Here is a 22861-nt window from a genome sequence, read left to right as displayed (position 1 = left end):
TTATAATTTCAACATACTTATGTGAAGTACTGGGATTTAGGAGAATGATTCCTAAATGCTGGTTCACTGGCTGGTTGCTTGTTCCTGTGGAGCTTGTTTAAAATTCAGACATTCTAATTCTCGAGTTTGTAGTGAGTCCCGGGCACCTGTGTTACTAAAAGCTGCTCAGGTAGATTTAAATGCACAGCCAGGTTTGGGAAGCCATGAAAACATAGAGCACTGGAAGTCAGGAAACTTGAGCTCTACTCCTGGAATAGACTTGAAACCGTACTCCTTCTCTGGTGGGACTTGAAACCAGCCAAAACTCAGACTGGGCCTCGAACCCACAGGCTGGACCTCAGATCCACAGGCACCTTAGACTAGAACTTGAACTCATGATCTCTGACCTAAGAGGGGGCTCAAACCTACTGTCTTTTGATTGAAACTGTCCACCTAGCGTCTGGATTTACTGAAGCTAAGATTCTTTTGTCTTATCACAGAAAGAATTCAGCAGAAGCAAAGTGGCAGGCAAAGAGTGAATTTATCAGTATAGGACACTTATGAGAGATACAAGCAGGTTGGCAAAGGAATACAGCAGCCCTGAGGACAAAAAAAGCTACAGTTTTATAGTGAAAGAAAAAGTAGTGGAGAAGACTGCCTTTATCCTCGTTTTTGGATAGATGTCAAGGCTTACATCGTTAGTTCCTATTTTGACCCTAGATGGTTTAACCAGGACTGTTGTGGTGCTATTTAAATTGTATATATTATATATAATATATAAATTTAAGAAATCATTTAAACTTTATATACAATTTATTATATATCATGTAATTTATAATTGTATATAATATATATCTTATATATTAGCAAAAGGGTGGTAACATACACTAAAATAGTATAATTTATCTCAGGTTTCAGGATAATGTCTCCTTTTACCTAGTGTTTTCCCCTTTCACCTATATTTCTGTCCTGGCTACATGCAGAAATGCTACTTTTCAAGGACTATTAACTACCTGACTTCATGTTATAAGACTCAGACCCCATATCTTTTGTCTTGTGTTATAACTATCAGGGTTTGTGCTTTGAGTGTGTCTGGAGTTTAGATGTGTCTGGAGCTGCACTACCTTCAGGGTAGTGTATATTGTTTCTAGGTTACTGGGTTCTTTTCTGGAGTGGTCATTAGCCTACAACAGTCTCCCAAACTCCCTTAAAATTCCCTGTCTGTCTTTAATCCCCTAGCGGGATTTCTAAACTATTTATTTATCCTAGTTCTATTGCTATCAGATTTTTTAAGTGACATCTCTGAAACTCCCTCAGTCCTCTGTCTTGAGGGTTCAGGGAGATGAAGTGGGTGAAGTGTTTAATCCTTTATCGAGATCTAAGCACACGTGAGGGGGTTTTGTTAGGATAGCAGCAGGTACTCCCCGTGTTTGTGACCAACCCCATCAATCAAGTTTCCTTTGCCTGGTCTGTCCTCACTCCATCCCTGGCAGCCAAGCAAGGAACTTGGCCCGCATGATCTAAAGTCCCTTCCAGTTGTGAAGTCCCATAAGTATGGTTTGTGTTGTGTTTTGCAGACACCAAATTTCTATATTTTGATGTGGATTCTCCTGGACTGTGCTTCTGCAGTTTTCATTGTTGCCATATTTTATTTTCATTGGTAAGCATATATTTGTAATTTTTAAATGCTTTTTCCTAAAGTAGAAATATAAGTGATTTTTATGGAAATTTGAGAAAAGCAGTTACATTCTTCCCATAATCCCACAAGGCAAATCCTCAGGGAGACAGGGTTTTATCATCTGATGCTGCCTGCAGCTCCTCACACGTGATCCACCTACTGAACATGAGACCACATTTGAAGGACAAGGACTCTTACTAAAACTTAACCAAAGCCTGTGACTACAGATTCAGTGTGGATCAACTGGGAGGGGACAGGGACCAAAGGTTGTTCACAAAAGTGCCTCTAAATCCTCCTGCTTTCCACAGAATTGCACATAGCGGGGTGCTGTGTAAGGGCAAGTTCACAATCTGGAAAGCCTGGAAATTTGTCCTGGCTTTGCCCTTGGCTGCTGGGTGAACCTGCGAAAATCATTGCCTCTTTCCAGGTCATAGTTCTTTAAAAATCTGTCCAAGAAAATGACTTTTTGAATCCTTGCAGGGCAGATGCTACAAGACTGCAAGTTTCAGGGTAAAGAGGGGCCATCTGGTAGCAGAGGTCATTGCAGTTAGGACCCAGCATGCCCATCATGTTTTCATTTGAGGTGGCCTTTAAAGGGGGAGACTACAAACCCTCTGCTTAAGGGGGAATTTGACTGGAGGATATTCTTTTATGGCCATTGTCTTGCATTATTGCCTTTTTTGGAAGAGGCCTATGGGTTCATGGATAGTCTGTTTTCTTCTAGGTGGAGAGAGAGCCAAAGTGAAAAAGTCCTCAAAGGTATCAGCAGTTATGCAGGTAAAGTCAGAGGCCTCATGGACTCTCATCTCTTCCTCCCTACCATTGCCTCAGGATACAGGGCTTTCCTTTAATGTTTCTGACAAGAGTTCAAGGAGTCTGAACTGGGGAGTTGGGACCAGTCTCACTGAAATGGGGACAGATAGGCTAGGCACAGATTCTGGAAGGCCCTTGACATCAGGATTCATTTTGGACTCTATCCTCTAAGCAGTGAGACTCCTTGGAAGACCGTGAACCTGGGTGGTTTTTTGTTCACTTGTTCATATATTCACTTGTCACACAGTTATTGAGTCCCACTTTGTGCCAGGCACTCTGAGAGAGTCTGAAGTAATTGAAAGCTGTCAGTGGAGGGTTGCCCAAGAGAAAAGAGATCTGTCCAACAGAGAGCAGTGAGGAAGCAAGCAAGGTACAGCAGTTGGCCCTGCTGGACCAGGCACCTAGGTCCAGGACAGAGAAACTGCCATGACCATCAGAGCTGAAGGTGCTTAATGGGACTTTAATTGTGGGCAATGTACGTTGGAAGGTGAAAACTGCAGAGATCTTGGAATAATGGGCTAGAGTCTAGGCTCTGCATATACTCAATCAGGAGATGGCAAATGAGTTTCAAACAAGGAAACAGTATGATTAGATTTCTGTATAAAGGGATGGAATAGCAGAATAACTTATTATGCATCAGAATAACTCAGGAGCTGAGAAACTGAGATAGGCCTAGTAAGGGGAAGAGAAGCTAGAGTTTATTCTATATATAATCACACAGCAAGTTACTGGTTTGGGAAGCCAGTGCAACATCAGAGGAAAAACCAGTTAGGAGCCAGAGGACTGTGTAGTACAAGATTTAGCTTCCTCTAATAGCTCCTGGAGCCTTAAACAAAGTTGCTACAATCACAAAATCATGACTTAATTAAGTTTATTGTGGACAGCAGTAAAGATAATGGGATGCCTATATCAGCTGGCAGAGTTGAACACATAGAGTTGTAGGAATGGATCCATAAGGACTATGAAAAAAAATAAGTTCAGAAATTTGAAAGATAGTGGTCTTTCATACTATAAAACTGAAGATTTAAACAAGTTCACCCAAATTTATTAAGGTATAGTGATATCTCTAGTAATTCTGAGTTACATGGATATTAAAAATATCACTCTGCTGGTTGTTAAGTCTAAAGACTGCATTCACCTGCCTTATGAATTTCAATAGTTGTAATAGTAAACTCGGGCTGTCATAACAAAATACCAAAGACTGGGTGGCTTACACAACAGAATGGATTTTCTCACAGTTTATGGAGGCTAGAAGTTCAAGATCAATTTGTCAGCAAGTTTGATTTCTTCTGAGACCTCTCTCCTTGGCTTGCAAATAGCCACATTCTGGCTGAGTCCTCACCCAGCCTTTCTTCTGTGTACACACAAACACTTGGTGTCCTCTGTGTGTCCAGATTTTCTCTTCTCTACTCAGACTGGATCAGGGCTCACCACAGTGGCTTCATTTTAATCATGGCTTTAAAGGCTTTATATCCTAAGTTAGTCACATATTGAAGTTCTGGTTGTTAGGAATGACACAAGTTAAGTCCATAAAAGTAATCCAGCCAAGAAATAAAAAGAATATGGATGATGAGGAAAGCATGGATGGGAGAGAGATTTTGAAGGAAAGTTTAAAGAACTGTATGAATGTGGATGAAGTGACTATAATGCCAGACAAAAGCACTCAGTTTACTTGACCCCAACTTACCATCACATTAAAAAGAGAAGAAAATAAGGTGAGTAGAATATTGAGAATTTTTCCTGTTTCTAAGTTTTCAGTTGCCCATTTCAGAAACAAGTTTTTCTTCATCTAAGTAAATTTACTGAAAATCTGTTTGAGTACTTAGAAGTGGTGGAACCAAGTTTAGAATCTGGGAAGGAACACAGACTGGGAAGAAGCCAGAACCACTGCCCAGATCCATTCTGAGTGTGGAGAATAGGGCCTTGAACACTAAGCATAGTGTTGTGTCTTGCAGCACAACCTCACCCATCCCCAGGATGGGTGGTACTGCTGCACCTGCTGCTGCCACCAGAAGGAGTTCCTCACCACTCTTGGTTTAGGATGTATTTTTTTAGCCTATGAAGAAGTTTATCCTTTTTCTTCTGTCTCATATAGTTTGTTACGAATAGTCTTCCAAAAAAGGAGTCTTCCATTTTTTATTATCATAGTTTCTCTACTTTCTGTGGCTGCTTTTTAAGATTGTTCCTTTTATTACTGGTTTTCAGTAATTTTATTATGGTTTACTTTATTATACTGTCTATGAGTGTGTATATGTGAGTGTGTCTATCTGCTTAGGGTTTTCTGAAATTTTTAGATCAGTGTTGGATCAGTATAAATTTTCAATGTATATTTTTCAGATCTTTTTCTATTGCTACCCTCTTTCTGGGATTCCAATTACATAGATGTTAGGTGGCTTCATATTAACCTATGATAATATGGTTACTTATCCCATAGGTTACCAAGACTGTTATTTATATCTTTAGCTTATTTAATTTCTGTGCTTGATTTCGGATATATTCTATTACAGTATGGATTAGTTTTTAGTTACTGTGTAACAGATTACCACAAACCTAGCAGGTCAAAGCACTACAAATTTATTGTCTCACAATTTCTGTAGACCAGCTGTCTAGGCATAGTTTTGCTAGGTGCTCTGCATAGAATCTCACCAGACTAAAATCAAGATATTGGCCCAGTCTGTAGTCTCGTCTGAGGCTTTGAGTCCTCTACCAAGCTCATGGGTTGTTGGCAGAATTTAGTTCCTTAAAATCTCAAAACTGAAGTCATCTACGTTTTCTGAATCACACTTGGCAGAGTTTTGCTCTGATATCTTAGAAAGTACTTTCAGGTCCTAGCCATATAGCTTTCTCAAAACATGGCATTTTACTTCTTCAAAGCCAGCAGAAGAATGTCTCTTGTAGCAGATGGGTTTAAGAAAAAGAGAACAAAGGAGGCAAAATAATACACACACAAAAATCCCCCACAGGAAACAAGTTGAAACATGGCATTAACTATAAATGGACCAAATTCTCAGGATAGCGGTAGAGATCATCAGACTGGATAGTAAAAAAGCAAGATGCAGCCATATGCTATCTACAAAAGAAATACTTAAAATACAAAAGCAAAGATTAAAAGTGAAAGGATAAAAAATAATATGCCATGCAAATAATAAGCATAAGAAATAATATCTTTAAAAATAGAATTCAAAAACATGGAGCATTGGGGTGGAGAGCCACAAAAAGGCCCAGTAAAAAGGCAAAGTTATTTCACAAACAATACAGACAATCCTGAGGGTCACAAAAACCTTGGTGGGTAGGCAGAGAGCCGTATAAGGCCCAGTGGGCAGGCAGAGATATTTCAGAAACAGTGAAGATGGTCTCAGGAGATGTAAGAGCCTGGTGGGTGGGCAAAGTGAATTCAGAAATAGCACACACTATCCAGGAGATGCAGATGGCCAAGAGAATTGATGGAGTGCTCAGGAATACCATAAACTCCATAATCCCTGTAAACAGCCAGGGAGGGGACCACAGAAGCAGTGTACATTGCATGTCTGGCTAGAGCTGAGACAGGCCCACTGAAAGGATGCATGTTTTGCTCCGTGGTGGCTACAGGGATCAGTCTGCAATTGGCCTAGTAGTGCGAGGGACTACAAGAGTTGTGCAGGTCCTATGGAAACAGAGAGCCTTTTAATAACAGTTAAAGATCAGCCCCTGCCCTTAGGGCTACAGAGAACACTCCCTAGAGGGACCAAACAAAGGGAGGAACTGCAGAAAGGTTGCCTGCCCCTGCAGCTAAAGAGAGCAGTCCTGAGAGCCTCCCTGATGGAGGATGGATGCAGGAGAAGCTGCTGACATTGCCAGTTATAGGAAATGGCCCTAAGAGCTACTTGGTAGCAGGAGGAGTCACAGGAGCCAGCGCTGCCAACCCTACCCTGAAAGTAATCCTGAACTGTGAACCAATGCCATCGCTCTTACAGACCCCATTCCAAGCAGCCATCTGGCTCCAAGGGAGGTAACATAAACCACTGCTCCCATCCCATGCTCTGATACCAGCCCGAGAACTACATTCTGCTGCATCTACATACCCACTGTCAAGGAAATGGCAAACGTAGAAAGTTAGACATTAAGAGATGAAAAAGAACTAGCTTTCATACAGGAGGAACAAGACAAAAACAGACAAAGACAACTAAATGAGGATAATATAGGCAATCAACCTGAAAAGGAGTTCAGAGTGATGATAGTAAAGATGATCCAAGATCTTGGAAAAAAACAATGGAGGCACAGATAGAGAAGTTACAAGAAATGTTTAACAAATAGCTAGAGGACTTAAATAACAAGCAAACTAAGATGAGTAGTGCAATATATGAAATGAAAAATACACTAGAAGGAGTCAACAGAGGCAGAAGAATGAACATGTGAGGTGGAAGGCAGAGTGATTGCCACGGGCGGGGGGGAATGAAAAAAGAATGAAAAGAACTGAGGAGAGTTTAAGATACCTCTGAGACAACATTAAACGTACCAATATTCATATCATAGGGGTTCCAGAAGGAGAAGAGAGAGAGAAAGGGCCAGAGAAAATATTTAAAGGGATTATAGCTGAAAACTTCCCTAATATGGGAAAGGAAATACTCACTCGAGTAGTTGAAGCACAGAGAATCCCATATGGGATAAACCTAAGGAGAAAAAGAGCAAGACATGTACTAAACAAACTGACAAAAATTAAATACAAAGAAAAAATATTAAAAGCCACAAGGGAAAATCAACAAATAATATACAAAGGAAACCCCATAAGGATAAAAGATGATTTTTTTTCAGCAGAAACTCTGCAAGCTAGAAGGAAGTATCAAAGTAAGTTTAAGGTGATGAAGGGAGGAACCTATAACCAAGAATAACTCTACCCAGCAAAGCTGTCTTTCACATTTGATGGAGAGATCAAAAGCTTTTCAGAAAAGCAAAAGCTAATAGAGTTCAGCACCTCCAAACCAAACCATAAAACAACCACTGAAGGAACTTCTCTAGGCAGAAAAAAAAGCTACAATCAGAAACAATAAAATTACAAATGAGAAAACTCACTGGTAGAGACCAAGATAATATAAAGGTGGAAAATCACCCACTGACAAATACGATATCAAAACTAGCAAGCATGAGAAGTGGAGAAAAGTGCAGAACATTGAAAATGCAAAATAAGAGAACAGCAACCAAAACAAATTCTGTAAACATAATTGGTTATCTCAAAATCTAATGGAAACCACAAATGAAAAAACTATAATGGACACACACGTAAAAAAAAGCAATCCAAACACAACACTAAAGACAGTAAGTCAAAAGAAAAGATAACAAAAGAAGAAAGGAAGAAAAAGACAAAAAAAGACCAAAGTAAAAATCCAAAATGAGAAAATGGCAATAAGTACATACTAATCCATAATTACACTGTCAATGGATTCAGTGCTCCAAGAAAAAGACACAGTCTAGTGGAATGGATACAAAAACAAGACCAATATATGTGGTCTTTACAAGTGACTCACTTCAGTCCTGAGAACACATACAAATTGAAAGTAAGGAGATGGAAGAAGATACACATGCAAATGGAAATCAAAGGAAAGCCATAGTAGAAATAATCATGTCAGACAAAGTGGACTTTAAAATAAAGTAACTAAGGACAAAGGACACTGCATAATAATCAAAGGATCAATCCAAGAAGGAGATATAAAAATTGGTAATATATATACACCCAACACAGGAAAACTGCAATATATAAGGCAACTGCTAACAACCATAAAAGGAGAAATCAACAGCAACACAATAATAGTAGGGAACTTTTAACACCTCACTTACATCAATGGACAGATCATCCAGACAGAGAATCAACAAGGAAACACAGTCCTTAAATGATAGCCTAGACCAAATAGACTTAACTGTTATTTTTAGAACATTCGATCCTAAATCAGAATATACATTCTTCTCAAGTGCACAAGGAACGTATTCCAGGACACATCGCATCTTGGGTGACAGATCAAGCCTTGGTAAATTTTAAAAATTTTTTAGCAGTTTCTCTGACCACAGTGCTATGACACTAGAAATCAACTACAAGAAAAACAACAACAACAGCAAAAATTGCAAACTCTTGGAAACTAAATATGCTACTAAACAACCAATGGATCATTAAAGTAAGTGATAAGTGATAAAGTAAGAGATAAGTGATAATGAATATACAACCATCCAAAACCTATGGGACATAGCAAAAGCAGTTCTGAGAGGGAAGTTTATAGCAATATAGTCTTATCTCAGGAAACAAGAAAAGCTCAATTAAAAAACCTAAACTTACCCAAAACAATAGAGAAGGAAGAACAGACAAAGCCTAAAATTAGTAGAAGGAAAGCAATCATAAAGATCAGAGCAGAAATCAATGAAATGGTGACAAAGAAAACAGAGAAGATGAATGAAACCAAAAGTTTGTTCTTTGATAAGATCAACCAGATTGATAAACCTTTAGCCAGACTCATCAAGAAAAAATGGAGAAGACTCAAATCAATAAAATTTTAAGTTAAAAAGGAAAAATTACAACTGACTCCATAGAAATACAGTGGATCATAAGAGACTACCATACGCACCTGTAAGCCAGTAAAATAGACAATCTAGAAGAAATGGACAGATTCTTACAAATGTCTGAAACAGGAAGAAATTGAATAGACCAATCACAAGTACAGAAGTTGGAAATGTTATTTTAAAAATTCCAAAAAACAAAAGTCCAGGTCCTGGTAGCTACACAGGGGAAATCAATCAAACATTCAGAGAATTATCATCTATTCTTCAGAAACTCTTCCAAAAATTGCAGAGAAAGGAACATTCACAAGCTTATTCTATGAGGCCACCATCACCCTGACACCCAAACCAGACAAGCATACAAAAAAAAAAAAAGAAAAGAAAAAAAGAAAGAAAGAATGAAAGAAAGAAAAAAGAAAGTTACAGGCCAATAGCACTGATGAACATAGATGTAAAAATCCTCAATAAAGTAATAGCAAACCTAATCCAAATATATATGAAAATATATTCACCATGATCAAGTGGGATTTATCCCAGGGGTGCAGAGTTTCTCCATTATTCTCAAATCAATCACCATGATACACCATATCAACAAACTGAGATATAAAAACCACAAGATCATCTCAATAGATGCAGAAAAAACTTTTGACAAAATTCAACACTTGTTTCTGATAAAAACTTTCCAGAAAGTTGGGGTAGAGGAAACCTAACTCAAAATAATAAAAGCCATATATGACAAACCCACAGCTAATAATATCATTCTCAATGGTGAAAAACTTAAAACATTTCCACTAAGATCAGGAACAAGACGAGGATGTCCACTTTCACCACTACTGTTCAATAGTCTTGGAAGTCCTAACAAGGGCAATCAGAGAGGAAAAAGAAATAAAAGGAATGCAAACTGGAAAAGAAGAAGTAAAACTATCACTGTTTGCAGATGATACTATACCTAGAAAATCCTAAAGACAGTTCCAGAAAACTTTTAGAACTCACCAATGAATTTGGCAATGTTACAGGATACAAAATTCACAGAAATCAGTTGCATTTCTATATACTAACAATGAAAGATCAGAAAGAGAGATTAGGAAAACCATCCCATTTATCATCACATCAAAAAGAATAAAATACCTAGGAATAAACCTACCTAAAGAGACAAAAGACCTATACTGTGAAAACTGTAAGATGCTGATGAAAGAAATCAAAGAAAACACAATCAGATGGATATATACCATTCTCTTGGATTAGAAGAATCAACATTATCGTAATGACTCTACAACCCAAGGCAGTCTACAGATTCAATGCAGTCCCTATCAAATTACCAAGGATATTCTTACAGAACTAAAAATATTTTAAAATTTGTGTGGAAACACAAAAGACCCTGAATAGCCAAAGCTATATTGAAAAAGGAAAATAGAACTGGTGAAATCAGGCTTCCTGACTTCAGACTATACTACAAAGCTACACTTACCCAATTAGTATGGTACTGGCACAAAGACAGAAATATAGATCAATGGAACAGAATAGAAAGTCCAAGCACCTATGATTAAGTAATCTATGACAGAGGAGGCAAGAACATACAGTGGAAGAAAGATGGTCTCTTCGATAAGTAGTGCTGGGAAAACTGGACAGCTACATATAAAAGAATGAAATTAGAATACTCTGTAGTACCATACACAAACATAAACTAAAAATGTAAGACCATATACTATAAAACTCTCAGAGGAAAACATATGTAGAATGCTCTTTGACATAAATCACAGCAACATTGTTTGTAATCCATCTCTTAGAATAAGGTCAATAAAAAATATAAACCAGTGGGACCTTTTTAAAGTCAAAACTTTTGAACAACAGAGGAATCCATTTAAGAAAAAACTGAAAAGATGGATCATGATAATGTGAGAAAAAAGAATGTATACATGTATGTGTAACTGGGTCACCATGCTGTACAGTAGAAAAAAAATAATGTATTGGGGAAATAACAACTGATTACGACTAAGACTATTTGATAAGAAATAAACAAATAAATACTGAAAAGACCACCCACAGAATGTGAGAAAAATCTTTGTAAGTGATGCAATTGACAAGAGCCAGATCCAAAATATACAAACAACTCATTCAACTCAACAACAACAAAAAATAACCAATCGAAAAATGGGCAGAAGACCTAAATAGACTTATTTTCCAAAGAAGACATGCAGTTAGCCAGTAGGCACATGAAAAAATGGTCAATGTCATCCAGTATTCCAGAAATGCAAATCAAATCTATGAGATGCCACCTCACACTGGTCAGAATGGCTATTATTAACAAGTCTCCAAGTAGCAAATGCTGGAGAGAGTGTAAGAAAAGGGAATCCTCCTTCACTTTTGGTGGGAATGTGAACTGCTACAAACACTAATGAAAACTCTATGGAGGTTCCTCAGAAAACTAAATATAGAACTACTTTATGATCCAGCAATTCCACTGCTGGGGATATATATGTATAAAACATTCATTTAAAAATGTACATGCACTCCTATATTCACTTCATCACTATTCACAATAGCCAAGACATGGAAACAACCCAAATGTTCATCAGCAGATGAATGGAATAAGAATATGTGGTACAGATATACAATGGAATACTACTCAGCCATAAAAGGACAAAATAATGGCATTTGCAGCAACTTGGATGCAACTAGACAGTCTCATACTAAGTAAAGGAAGTCAGAAAGAGAACAACAAATACCATATGATATAACCTATATATGGAATATAAAGTATGGCATAAATGATCATATCTACAAAACAGGATCATATTGTAGTCATGAAGAGCAGACTTATGGTTGCCAGGGAGAAGGAAGAGGGAGTGGGATAGATGGGGAGTTTGGGTTTGTTAGATGCAAACTGTTACACTTGGAATGAATAAGCAATGGGATCCTACTGTATAGCACAATGTCCAATCTCTTGGGTTATTGTATGATGGAAGTTAGTATTAAAAAAAGAATGTACATATATATATGACTGGGTCACTTTGCTGTACAGCAGAAATTGAAGGAACATTGTAAATCAACTATCCTTTAATAAAAATTTTTAAAAATGAGGCATTACTGGAAACAAAGATTTTGTACTGATAAAATAGTCAATATATCAGGAAGGCACTATAATTTTACACTTAATAACAGATTCAAAACACATTAAACAAAAACTGAAAGAGACAAATAATAGTTGGAGATTTTAACATTCCTCTCATTACCTGAAAGAACAACTAAGCACACAAAAAAATAAAATCAGGATATAGAAGTCTGAACACTTTTAGCCAATTTGACTTGTGTACAGAAAATGGTATACTCAACAACTGCCAAATATACATGTTCAAAAGTACTTGTGTATTTGCCGAAAGAGATCACATGATAAGGCATGAAACAAACCTGGAAGAGATAGCTGATTTCCTTATTACATAGACACACACATGCACATGCACACACACGCACACGCACACACGCACACGCACACGCACACACAGAATTAGAAAAAAAATGAGAGGAATAGGTTCCAATCAAAAGAACAAGACAAAAATCTCAGAAAAAGAACTAAGTGAAAAATAGATATGCAATCTACCTGATAAAGAGTTAAAAGTAATAGTGATAAATAAATCACTGATCTTAGGAGAAAAATGGATGAACACAGTGCAAACTTCAACAGAAAGAGAGAAAACATAACAAAGTACCAAACAGAAGTTATAACTTAACTAAGAAATACATAAGGGAGTTCCTGTTGTGACGCAGTGGAAATGAATCTGACTAGTATCCATGAGGATACGGGTTCAATCCCTGGCCTTGCTCAGTGGGTTAAGGATCCAGCATTGCCATGAGCTGTGGTGTAGGTCATAGACACAGCTCAGATCCCACATTGCTTTGGCTGTGATGTAGGCTGGCAGCTATAGCTCCTATTTGACCTGTAGTCTGGGAACTTCCATATGCCATGGGTATGGCCCTAAAAAGCAAAAAATACAATAAATAAAAAATAAAAAAAATAGAGTGGTACACAACAAACAGGGTGAGGTAGAAGAATGAATCAGTGAGCTGGAGGGAAAAAACATTGGAATTCATCCAGATGGAACAACAAAATTAAAAAAGAATTTTAGAAAATGTAAGATACATTAGGGGACATTTGGAACAACATCAAGTGTAATAGCAGTCACATTTCAGAGTTTCCAAAAGGAAAAAAGAGAAAGGACCCCCAAAATTAATTGAACAAAAAGTGGCTGAAAACTTGACAGAAACTAACATCCATATCTAGGAGTCCCAGAGAGTTCCAAATAGGATGAACCCAAAAAGAGATATACCTAGACACATTACAATTAAAATTGTAAAGTTAATGAGCTGCCTTGCATCATGAATGGTTGCATGAACTGCTGCTATCCTTGCTAGCTTCAGGGAGCAGTTGTGTGAGCTGCCTAGTAGTGGGAGGAATCATGGGAACCATTGCTGTCCCCTCTGCTCCAGGTAACACTGCTACCTCTGTTACAGAACCCATTCCCAGCAGCCACTTGGCTCTAGGGGAGGTAGTGAGCCACCACCACTCTCTTCATGTGCTCCGGTTGCATCCAGTTCTTCAATGGAGATAACTTCAGGACCATGCATTAGTCATGGCACCTACATACCTGCTATCAAAGGAACCATAATCATAGAAAGTTAGAAAATGTGACACAACGGAGAAATATGTTTCAGACAAAAGACAAGATAAAAACACACAAAAACTACCAAATGAAGGGGCAATAGCAATCTATCTGAAAAAGAATTCAGAGTAATTATAGTAAATATGACTCAAGGTATTGGAAAAAGAATGGAGGCACAGATCAATAATTTAAAAGCCATGTTTAACAAAGAGCTAGAAGATGTAAAGAACAAACAAACAAAATGAATAAAGTGATATCAGAAATGATAAATACACTAGAAGTAATCAATAGCAGGGTAACAAGCAGAAGAATGAATAAGTGAGGTTGAAAACAGAGTTGTAGAAATCACTATCACAGAAAATAATAAAGACAAATGAATAAGAAGAATCGAGGACCATCTAAGAGACTTCCAAGACAACATTAAATATACCAACATTCTCATCATAGGGGTCTCAGAGAGAAGTATCAGAGAAAATATTCAAAGATATTGTAGCTTAAAAATTCCCTAATATAAGGAAAGAAACACTCACTCAAGTTGAAAAAACTCAGAGAATTCTATACAGGATAAACCCAAAGAGGAACATGGTGAGACACATACTAATCAAACTGACAAAAATTAAATACAAAGAAAAAAATATTAAAACAAGGGAAAAGCAATAAATAACTTACAAGGAACCCCTATATTTATAACAGCTGATTTTTTGGCAGAAACTCTGTAAGCCAGAGGGGTGTGGCAAGATGTATTTAGAGTTATGAAGGGGAAGAAGCTACAACCAAGAGTATTCTACCAAGCAAGACTCTCATTCAGGTACAGTGGAGGAATCAAAAGCTTTACAGACAAGCAAAACTTAAAAGAATTCAGGACCACCAGTCTAGCTTTACAACCAATGCCAAAATACCTTCTCTAGGTTGAATAGAAAAGGCAATAACTGGAAACAAGAAAATTACAAATGAAAAAGCTTACCAGTAAAGGAAAACATAATTAAAGTTAGGAAATGATCCACACACAAATATGATATCAAAACCAGCACTCTTAAGAGGAGAGTACAAATGCAGGATTTTTTGTGTGTGCCTTTTTAGGTCCACACCTGTAGCATGTGGAAGTTCCCAGGCTAGGGGTTGAATCAGAGCTGTAGCCTCTAGCCTATACCACAGCCACAGCAGCAGCAGATCTGAGCCACATCTGTGACCTACACCACAGCTCACGGCAATGCCAAGTCCTTTAACCCAATGAGCAAGACCAGGGATTGAACCCTCATCCTTACAAATACTATTTGGGTTCATCACTGCTGAGCCACAACAGGAACTCCAAATGCATGATATTGAAAATACATTTGAAATTAGAGGCAAGCAACTTAAAACAATTTGCATATATATAACATTATCTCAAAACCTCACAGGGACCACAAACCAATGAAGTACAATAGATAAACACATTTTAAAATAGAAAAAGCAATCTACAAAACTAATGATAGTTATAATATCACAAGAGAACAAAAGGAAGGGAAGAAAAGAGTCCAACATTAACAAATCCAAAACAATTAAGAAAATGGCAATAAGTACATATATATTGATAATCACCTTGAATGTAAATGATTAAATACTCCAACCAAAAGATGTCGGCTGGATGAATGGATACAGAAAAACAAAACCACAAAGAAGGGCACTACCTAATAATCAAGAGATCAACTAAATAAGATATAACAATTGTAAATAAATATGAACCCAACATAGGAATACCACAATGTATAAGGTAACTGCTAACAGCCATAAAAGGAGAAATTGACAGTAACAGTAATGGGGGGGGGGCTTTAATATCCCACTTACATCAATGGACTGATCACCCACAAAGAAATTTGATAAACCCAGTCCTTAAATGACACGTTAGACCAGATGGACTTAATTGATATTTGTAGAATATTCCATTGGAGAACAGCACAATACACATTCTTCTAAAGCACACATGGAACTTCTCCAGGATAGATCACATCTTGGGTCCCAAATCAAGCCTCAGTAATTGAAATCATATCAAGCATTTTTTCCTGAACACAACATTATAAGACTGGAAATCAACCACAAAAAAATCCCACAAAAACATGTGGAGACTAAATAACATGCTACTAAATAATCAATGGATCACTGAAGAAACCAAAAAGGAAATAAAAAGATACCTAGAGACAAATAACAACTAAGATACAACAATCCAAAACCTATGGGACACAGCAAAAGCAGTTCTAAAATGGATGTTTATAGCAATACAGTCTCACCTCAGGAAAAAAGAATCCCAAATAAACAAACCAACCTTACCCCTAAAGCAACTAGAGAAAGAACAAACAAACAAACAAAAAACAAATTTAGTAGGAGGAAAGAACTCATAATGATCAGAACAAAAATCAATGAAATAAAGACAAAACAATGAAAAACAGATCAGTGAAACTAAAACCTGGTTCTTTGAAAAGATCAACAAAATTGATAAACCTCTATCTAGATTCATCAAGAAAAAAAGGAGAGGGCTCAAATTAATAAATTTAGAAATTAAAACGATGATACAGAAATACAACGGATCATAAGAGATTCCTACAAGCAACTACATGCTAATAAATTAGACAACCTTGAAGAAATGGACAAGTTCTTATAAAGGTTTAACCTTCCAAGACTGAACCAGGAAGAAATAGAAAATATAAATAGAGCAGTCACAAGTACTTAAATTGAAACTGTGATTTAAAACTTCCAACAAACAAAAGCCAAGGACCAGGTGGATTCATAGGTGAAATCTCTCAAACATTTAGAGAAGAGCTAACATCTATCCTTCTGAAACTGTCCCAAAAAAATTTGCAGAAGAAGGAATACTCTCAAGCTCATTCTATGAGGGCACCACCACCCCGGTACCAAAAGCAGACAAAGATACCACAAAAAAAAAAAAATTACAAGCCAGTATTACTGCTGAACATAGGTGCAAAAATCCTCAACAAATGTTAGCAGACAAAATACAACAGTGTGTTACAAGGATCATAGACTGTGATCAAGTGGACTTTTCCCAGGGATGCAAGGATTTTTCAATATATGCAAATCAAATAATGTTATAAACCACATCAACAAACTGAAGTATTAAAAAAAATCTGGTCATTTCAATAAATGCTGGAAAAAAGCTTTTGACAAAAATCAACAATCATTTATGACTTTTAAAAAATCCCTCTAGAAAGTGGGCATAGAGGGAACCTACCTCAAGGTATTAAAAGCCATATATGACAAACCCACAGCTAACATTATTCTCAGTAGTGAAAAGCTAAAGCATTTCTGCTAAGATCAGGAACTAGACAAGGATGTCCACTCTAACCACTTTTATTCAACATAGTTTTAGTCTTTTTTTTTTGTCTTTTGTCTTTTTAGGGCTGCACCCATGGCATATGGAGGATCCCAGGCTAGGGGTCCAATGGGAGCTATAGCTGCCAGCCTATACCACAGCCGCAGCAATGTGGGATCCAAGCCACACCTGCGACCTACACCACAGCTCATGGCAATGCCAGATCCTTAACCCACTGAGCGAGGCCAGGGATAAAACCCACATCCTCATGGATGCTAGTTGGGTTCATTAACCACTGAGCCATGATGGGAACTCCCAACATAGTTTTGGAAGTCCTAGACACAGCAATCCAAGAAGAAAAAGAAATTAAAGGGAATCCAAATTGGAAAAGAAGTAAAACTGTCAGTGTTTGAAAATGACATGATACTATACATAGAAAATCCTAAAGATACTACCAGAAAACTACTAGAGTTCATCAATGAAGTTGCAGGTGAAGTTGCAGGATACAAAATTAATACACAGAAATCTCTTACATTCATATAAACTAACAATAAAGATCAGACAAATTAAGAAAAGAATACCACTTACCTTCACATCAAAGAGAAAAAATACCTAGGAATAAACCTACCTAAAGAGGCAAAAACCATAAGGCACTGATTAAGAAAATAGAAGATAACACAAACAAATGGATGAACCTACCATGTTCTTGGATTAGAAGAATCAATGTAGTCAAAATGACTATACTACACAAGGCAATCTACAGAATTCATGCAATCCCTATTAAATTACCAATGGTACTTTTCATAGAACTAAAACAAAAATTTTTAATTTGCATGGAAACACACAAAAAAACAGAATAGTCAAAATAATCTTGAGACAATAAAATGGAGCTAGAGGAATCAGAGTCTCTGGTTTCAGACTATACTACAAAGCTACAGTCATCAGAATAGTATGGAGCCAGCACAAAAACAGAAATATAGAGCAGTGGAAGAGAATAGAAAGCCCAAAAATAAACCCACTTATCTATTGTTAATTATCTACAAAAAAGGGAAGCAAAAATATACTATAGAGAAAAGACAATCTCTCAGCAAATAGTGCTAGGAAAACTAGACAGCTATATGTAATAGAGTGAAATTAGAACATTCTCTAACACCATACATAAAAATAAATTTAAAATGGATTAAACACCTAAACATAGATGCACTATAAAACTCTTAGAGTAAAATATAGGCAGAACACTCTTTGATATAAATCTCAGAAATATTTGTAAATCCACCTTATTTGTGTTAAGTAAAATAAAAATAAAAAAGTTGTATGTAACATTGCACAGCAGAGAAAACTGTTAAAAATGAAAAGACAGCCCACAGAGTGGGAGAAAATCTTTGCAAAGTGACCAATAAAGGGTTGATCTCCAAAATAACACAAACATGTTATACAGCTTTATGTAAAAAAATCAAAAAAATGATCAGAAGATCTAAATGGACATTTTTTTCAAAGAAGACATACAGATGGCCAAAAAACACATGAAAAGATGTACAATATCACTAATTATTAGAGAAATACACATCAAAACTACAATGAAATACCAGCTCACACCAGTCAGAATGGCCATCAAATAAGGGTCTACAAAAAATAAATGCTGGAGAGAGTGTGAAGAAAAGGGAACCCTCCTACTTTGTGGCTAAGAATGTAGGTTGGTGCAACCACTGGAAAGCATCATGGAGGTTCCTTTAAAATCTAAATGTAGAAATACCATATGACCCAGCAATCCAACACTTGGCATATACCCAGAGAAAACCATATTTCGAAAGGTTACATGCACCCTAGTGTTCATTGCAACACTATTTCCAATAGCCAAGACATAGGAGCAACCTAAATGTCTGTCGACAGAGGACTGGATAAAAAAGAAATGGTACATACATACAATGGAATATTACTTGGCTATAAAAAGAATGAAAGAATGCCATTTGCAGCAACATGGATGAACCTAGAGATTATCGTACTAAGTGAAGTAAGCCAGAAAAAGACAAATATCATTTGAGGTCAGTATGTAGAATCTAATACAACATGATAGAAAAGCATTTGTTCACAAAACAAACAGACTCAAAGATGTAGAAACCAAACTTATGGTTACCAAGGGGAAACATTGGGGGGTGGTGATGTATTGGGAGGTTGCAGTTGGCATATGCACACTACTATATACAAAATTAGTCAGTAATAATGACCTCCGGTATAGCTCAGGGAAATCTACCCAATACTCTGTGATAGCCTATATGTGGGGAAAGATTCTGAAAAAGAATGTGTGTATACACACACACACACACACACATATGTATGGCTGATTCACTTTGCTGTACACCTGAAACTAGCACATTTTAAGTCACCTATACTCCAATAAAGTTATTTTTTAAAAAAGGAAATATATCATGAGACCTCAAAGTTAAAAGCCAAGTTTAAAAAAAAAGATAAGTAAATTTTTCTCCAAGAAAAAGGAAAGAAATAATAAAGATAGCAGGAACAGTGAAATAGAAAAGATAAAACAATAGAGAAAAATTTAAAAGTGAAAACTTAGATCTTAGAAAATACTAGTAAAAGTGCAAACTCTTAGATAAATGAGGGAGGGAAAAATTGCCTGTTATGAATGATTAATGAAAGAATGATTAATGAATGATTAATTCATTCTGGATTAATGAAAGTCCAGATCCTAGACATAAAAACAAAAATTATGAACATTTTAAGCCATTAAATTTGTCAGTTTAAATGAAGTAGACAAATTTATTGAAATATATAACTTAGCAGAACTGAGAAAAGAAATAAAAACTTGTAATAACCTATTCTCTATCAGAATCAAATCTATGTATTAAAAACCTCACCAAAGGAGTTCCCATTGTGGCTCAGCAGATTATGAACCTGACTAGCATCCATGAGGATGCAGGTTTGATCCTGGCCTCGCTCAGTGGCTAAGGATCTGGTGTCGCCATGAGCTTTGGTATAGGTCACAGATGCAGCTCAGGTCCCCTGATGCCGTGGCTGTGGCTTAGGCCAGCAGCTGCAGCTCCAATTCGATGCCTAGGCTGGGAATTTCTATATGCTTTAGGTGCAGCCCTGAAAAAAACAAAAACGAAAAAACCTCACTACAAAGAAAAGTCCAGGTCCAAAGAGTTTCACTGCTTAATCAAATATTAAAAAATAAGATCAACTTTACACCAACTCAGGAAAAAAGAAGAGAAAGAAATATTTCCTAGCTGATTTCTTTGAGGACAGCAATAATCTCATTAAAAAAATGTCTGGCAAAGATAGTACAAGAACTAAAAATTTACAGATAATTATCATTCATGAATTTAGACATAAAAATTCTGATCAAAATATTAGATTGAATCTATCAATATATAAAGAAGAGAAACATCTGGAGAAAGTGAGGTTTAACCCACCTCTGTAAGATGAAGATGTCATTTGAAAATTAATCAGTATAATCTGTAATATTAACAATATTAAGTAGAAAATGTGTATTTGACAAAAATCAACACCCACTTACAATCAAAGCTCTGCATGATCTAGGGATAGAATGAAACCTCCTCAATCTAAGAGATGTTTACCAAAAAAACCTCCAGCTAACAACATTTTAAAATTGTGAAACAGCATTTTCCCTCTAGTATCATAAATAAGGCAAGGATATCTCCTCACCATTTCTACTTGGCATCGTAGTGGAGATCATAGCCAGTATACTAAGGCAAATAACAGGCATAACGGAAGAAATAAGACTCCTGATTTGCAGATGTGATTATTTACATTAAAAAAATGCTAAGGAATCTAATAACAAACCTACTAGAACTAATAAATGAGTTAAGCAATGCTCTAGGATACAAGGTTAATATAAAGAAAAATAAATTTTATGTCTATATATTATATTTGAATAATTGGAAACTTAAAAATCGAAATAGCATCATTTACAACAGCACACAAACATAAATAGAAATTTTAGGAAAATATTGCAAGCCCTTGCAAAGAAGATAGATGATTGGTCTCTGAAAACTACTAAAGTTTAGAGAGAAAGAAGACCCAGATAAATGGAGCAACATTCATGAATTAGAAACCTAAAACTGTAGATATTAATTCATTTTTCTATTCAAACTGATTTGGAAGTAATGCATGAACTTTAAGCAAATGTCTGTCTCTGCCTTCTGAAGGCTTCCATGGTGAGCTAGAAGCTCACACAATAGACTCTTAAACACCAGCACCTTGATGAACTGAGGACCTTAGCAAAGTTTGCCAAAGCCTGGGTAGGGAGAAAACTAGAGGGAAAGACCCCTAGTGAGGGGCTAACATTGTAAAGAAGACTCAGGTTTTACCACATGAAAGCAAAGATTAGAAAGAAGCAACTTTGGAGGAATTTATGTTTCTGTCTTTTCTATCCCACAGAGACTCCGAGTGTAAGCCTCCTAAAGGAAGAACCTTTGGAAGTTATGGAAAGCCCTGAGCCTTTAACCAAGAGTGTAGGGGAGCGCCCAGAATCTACAGCTGTCATACAAGAGCCTGTCTATAAAACCACTAAACCACCACCATTTCCCATGGATGATGTTAGAGAACCAGCTGGTGCCCAGTGAACCGGCCTTTGAATGAATGCACCCAAGCACCCACCTCAGAGACCAACAGAGAGCCCACCCTGCGAACTGCATTGCCCACCATGGAGACTATGAACCAACAGTTCCCTCCATGAAGGTCCCTCCTCCTGAAACATAACCCCAAAAGCCCCCACTATTGAATCCTCCCAGTGGTACTCTTTCATCATGTTTTCCACCACATCCAGCATGTCCCTCTCCTGCTTTGGGCGGTCTTCAAAGAAGTAGCCACAGCTTGCCCACTTCATATCCTTCCTCTCTGCTTGGGGTGACCTGATGGTAATGAGTGGTCAAGAAAGGCATATAGCAGAGCCAGGGAGGCTTCTGGGAAAACCATTCTGGTCTACCTCTCATCTCAAGGGGATGAACAAAGGAAAAAAGAGTCGTGGTTTTGCAGGTGGAGTTGATTGCCCTCCGGGCATCACAGGACTTATCTGAAATGTTCATAATATTGCCCACTAAAGGAGTGGCTATGGTGAACAACAGCGTGTAAATAAAGACAACCTCTCAGGAACCTACAAGGTAAATGATACAATCTTTGGATCCCTCAGACTAACAAAGTCCAAGGGATGAGTGCCAAAGTGAAGCCATCCTGAGTCAGAGAATGAGAGGTTACATGGGCATGATTTGGGGGCAAAGATCTCATCCCATATGCAATTCATGTCTTCCCATATGCAGTGATGTGCTTCCTAATAGCTTGGCATTGGCTGATTCCTCAGTGGAATGATGGGCATAATCCCAATAGCCTTTGGCCTTGAAGGGAATCTAGAGTTGAGAACATCAGTTTAGCCTTTGGCCTTGAAGGGAATCTAGAGTTGAGAACATCAGTTTAGGAGCCCAGTGTTAGAAACAGCGACTTGAGTTCTACCATGTGACCTCTACCTATTCACACTCCTCCTCTGGGCCTCGTATTCCCATGTATATGATGATGTGTAGGGGCAGACACCCCAGCAACTTGCTTGTAGCTCCTGTTTATCCTGGGCTGAGTGTGGGATAAATATGAGTCATGTAAACATTGGTGGGTCAGGGCTGCCTCAGACAGCAGCATTGTCGTCCCAGAAAGCGGGACTGTCTGGTTTTGGACCTCCATTCAAAACGGAGCCCCACTGCCTCCCACATAGGCTTCTGGAAAGAACAGCACTCCTGTAGAATGATTGAGCACCTAGATGCAGGTGACCATCAGACGAGAAAAGGAACAAGAAAGTAGAGTCCAGCTGTGCTGTGGAGCTGGTGTGGGAGGCAGCTGCCTTCCTCCTGAGGCCTTGCTTGGGGCCAGCTGGTGGGACAACCA

At 37.4% G+C, this 22861-nt stretch overlaps 1 protein-coding gene across 6 annotated transcripts in view; it reads left to right on the top strand.

Moving 5' to 3' along the window:
* LOC100525597 (glycerophosphodiester phosphodiesterase domain-containing protein 4-like) overlaps window positions 1-22088 on the top strand; it is a 164574-nt gene extending 142486 nt beyond the window's left edge. For all 6 annotated transcript variants that reach the window (XR_014814766.1, XM_084975438.1, XM_084975440.1 and 3 more), the window contains 3 exons: window positions 1557-1639; window positions 2382-2434; window positions 21371-22088. Coding sequence is in view for 5 of the 6 variants with exons in the window: in XM_084975438.1 (XP_084831564.1) it covers window positions 1557-1639; window positions 2382-2434; window positions 21371-21555 (321 nt within the window). In the remaining variant the exon portion in view is untranslated. The remainder of the gene's footprint in view (window positions 1-1556; window positions 1640-2381; window positions 2435-21370) is intronic.
* The last annotated feature ends 773 nt before the right edge of the window (window positions 22089-22861 follow it).

The sequence above is a fragment of the Sus scrofa genome, chromosome 9 (genome assembly GCF_054392235.1).
Source record: "Sus scrofa isolate SSC_HxYL_T2T_F1_AM1 chromosome 9, Sscrofa_HxYL_maternal_Yorkshire_Landrace_v2.0, whole genome shotgun sequence".
Lineage (NCBI taxonomy): Eukaryota > Metazoa > Chordata > Mammalia > Artiodactyla > Suidae > Sus > Sus scrofa.
The sequence above is the reverse complement of the archived record's forward strand: the minus strand, read 5'-3'. Positions and strand labels throughout refer to the sequence as shown.